The sequence below is a fragment of the Elephantulus edwardii genome, unplaced genomic scaffold (genome assembly GCF_000299155.1).
Source record: "Elephantulus edwardii isolate Elephantulus edwardi_28Jun2011 unplaced genomic scaffold, EleEdw1.0 scaffold00284, whole genome shotgun sequence".
Lineage (NCBI taxonomy): Eukaryota > Metazoa > Chordata > Mammalia > Macroscelidea > Macroscelididae > Elephantulus > Elephantulus edwardii.
Window position 1 is genome coordinate 252,167 of NW_006400034.1, and position 1,045 is coordinate 253,211.

The 1,045-nt window shown below is 41.0% G+C and overlaps 1 protein-coding gene across 1 annotated transcript in view; it reads left to right on the plus strand.

Annotated features, from left to right (window-relative positions):
- The window catches only part of LOC102859261 (fatty acid desaturase 2-like protein FADS2P1-like), a 66,447-nt gene that overhangs the window by 34,411 nt on the left and 30,991 nt on the right, over positions 1–1,045 (plus strand). Inside the window, exon 4 of the mRNA XM_006900445.1 lies at positions 751–852. Coding sequence (XP_006900507.1) covers positions 751–852 — 102 coding nt within the window. The remainder of the gene's footprint in view (positions 1–750; positions 853–1,045) is intronic.

Genomic DNA, 1,045 nt, shown 5'->3' on the forward strand with positions numbered 1-1,045 from the left:
GTAAAACATATATGGGGACCCACGGGGTTAAGGGATGGGAGCAGAGGGGTGAGGATTAGTAGGGGTGAAGTCACAAAGTTGCACAATTTGTTAAGTGGAGGGAGGGGATAAAGGAAATGGGAATGATCTGGCAGGGACCTGAGAAGCCAGGGTACTGATGGGCATAGTCCAATGATGATTCATTTTATAAAACATCATGCATGGGAATGATAGTATGAAATCCAATGTGAACGAAGAATAGTGTGAAACACAATGGATATGAACTTTGTAAGCAAAACAATGTAAAATCATTTTTTTAAAATGACTTTTGCAAATAAGAAGCACACATCTTTTAGGGACATTGCCCAGGCAGCACTCTTCCCATCTATTTCCATTTCTCAGCAGCCCTGAGAGCCAGTTACTGTACTCCTCATTTATTAGGTGAGGAGCTGAGATTCAGAGCCACGATCACTTGCCAAGAGTCACTTGGTTCATGAACAGTGAAGAGCAGCTTTGAACCCCAATCTGGCTGACTTTAAAGTCCATACTCTTTCAGCTTCACTCTGAACGTTGTGACAACAGCTAAGGAAAGTCTTCATGGTTGAGAGAACCATCTAGAAATTTTTTAAAAAAATCACCCAGAAAAGTGAAGGTGGTTTGAGGTCCAATGTAGCCCCCGGTCCTTGGCAAACAGACCAATCAAAACTCCAGAGGGTCTCCAACATTCATTTTTTTTTTCAGCTTCTCTAACGGCATCTGTGTCTTTCCTAGGCTCAGGCTTCATTTTTGCAGCATGATATTGGACATCAGAGCTTGTTCAAGAAGTCCAAATGGAACCACTTGATGCACAAATTTGTCATGTGTCATCTCAAGGTACAGGTTGTTCAGGGAGGAGGGTGAGAATCCGTGAGCAACGTTCCCTTACGCAGCACTTTCCGTGATTTTTTTTTTTTATTGTATACATACATTTTAAAAAGTTGATATATGCTCTATAAATATACTAACAATGTTGATTATACATACTGTTGTTGTTGTTATGTGCCATCGAGTCATTTCCGACTCATAG